The 1,518-nt window shown below is 41.2% G+C and overlaps 1 protein-coding gene across 1 annotated transcript; it reads left to right on the top strand.

Moving 5' to 3' along the window:
• Window positions 1-626: 626 nt before the first annotated feature.
• On the top strand, window positions 627-1,202 carry LOC139134199 (zinc finger MYM-type protein 2-like). The gene has a single exon (XM_070701111.1). The coding sequence runs from the start codon at window positions 627-629 to the stop codon at window positions 1,200-1,202; it is 576 nt and encodes a 191-aa protein (XP_070557212.1).
• Window positions 1,203-1,518: the final 316 nt, after the last annotated feature.

Raw genomic sequence — 1,518 nt, 5'->3', positions numbered from 1 at the left:
TTCTCCTGTCTGTCAATTTTTCCCCACTATCTACTTATGAAGACATCTGTAGATAATATACAGAATGTCAATCCCTCTGTCTCTGTCTGTCTGTCTGTCTGTCTTATATATATATATATATATATATATATATATATATATATATATATATATATATATATATATATATATATATATATAATGCTTAGTGATGAGCTTACGCGCAATGTTACTTCAAAGTTTATTGGCTGTGCAGGTTTTACACATGCACAGTGGTATGTGGACTATAGTATAAATGCACGTCCACGAGGCACATTTGTTTTTTGACGTGAACGTATCCTGGTGGCAGCATTATATGGCGCAAGAAGTGTATCCAGATTTTTCTGATATCTCTGATGAAGAGTTACTTGAAGCCTCACAAGCAACATATCTGAACGAGCTTGGCTTCGAAACTATTGATGTAGCAGGGACCAGCACCCTTCGGTGAATCATTAATTCGTCATGTCCGCCATTTTCACCTTATGTGGGTGTTGCGGACTTTCAACGAATGGGAAATGGCGTGCTATAATACTCGCGTCGCGTCGACACACTGAGACGCAGCTGAGAGGTATGATGAGAAAGTTAAGATAACCCACAGTATAGAAACGATGTCCACTGACGATTTGCAGTATTGGATGAGTAAGTTGGTTCTGGATGTGAGGAAAGTCGACGGGCACCCGTACCCACCAAAAACTGCACTCTCATTGATAATGGGCTTAAAAAGTTATATTTGTTTCGAAAGACAAACCCGGACAAACTTTCTTGCCGACCAAGAATTCGTTGGTTTCCGTCAGGTTCTTAAGCTTGATGCAGAAATGAAAAGTCTGTCCAGCATTGGTATTGGAACAAACAAGAAACAGGCCGAGACAATGTCTACTGAGCAAATCGATGTACTGTGGAAAATGAAACTAGATGACCATTCCTCCAGAGTTCTTGTTCGCACAATGGTATTCTTGAATGGGAAAAATTTTGCCCTCAGAAGTGAACGGGAACACCGTGCGCTTCGCTTTGACCCACCTCAGATTATTTGGCATGAACCTGACGGCAATACTCCGTATCTGCTATACGTAGAAGACGTGTCAAAGAGCAACCAAGGAGGACTGAAACACATGAAAGTGCGCCGCAAGGAAGTAAAGCATTATGCAAATACCGATAATCCAGCAAGATGTCATGTCTGGCTATAAAAAAAATACATTTCGCTGTGCCCACCAGATAGAAAAAAGGATGGGTTCTACTTGCGACCCCTGCGCAACCACAAAGAATTATCAAAGGTGTCGTTCAGCAAACAGCCTATGGGTCTCAACACCGTGCATCTTGTGGTACCAGAATTATTCAGGGCAGCACGAATTGATGGCTACTTTACCAACCACGGCCAGAGAGCTACAGCTGCCACATGTCCCTACAAAAATGGAGTTGATGAACAGTTGAATATGGAACTCACAGGACATCGTTCATTGGATAGCGAGTATCTCCTTTATTTAAAGCATTTTTCATTTATAT

Source organism: Ptychodera flava, chromosome 6 (genome assembly GCF_041260155.1).
Source record: "Ptychodera flava strain L36383 chromosome 6, AS_Pfla_20210202, whole genome shotgun sequence".
In the NCBI taxonomy this organism is placed as follows: Eukaryota; Metazoa; Hemichordata; class Enteropneusta; family Ptychoderidae; genus Ptychodera; species Ptychodera flava.
This window is presented reverse-complemented; position numbering and strand designations above follow the sequence as displayed.

Coding starts and splice junctions, on each gene's coding strand:
- LOC139134199 (XM_070701111.1), top strand. CDS start 627: ATGTCCACTGACGATTTGCAGTATTGGATGAGTAAGTTGGTTCTGGAT.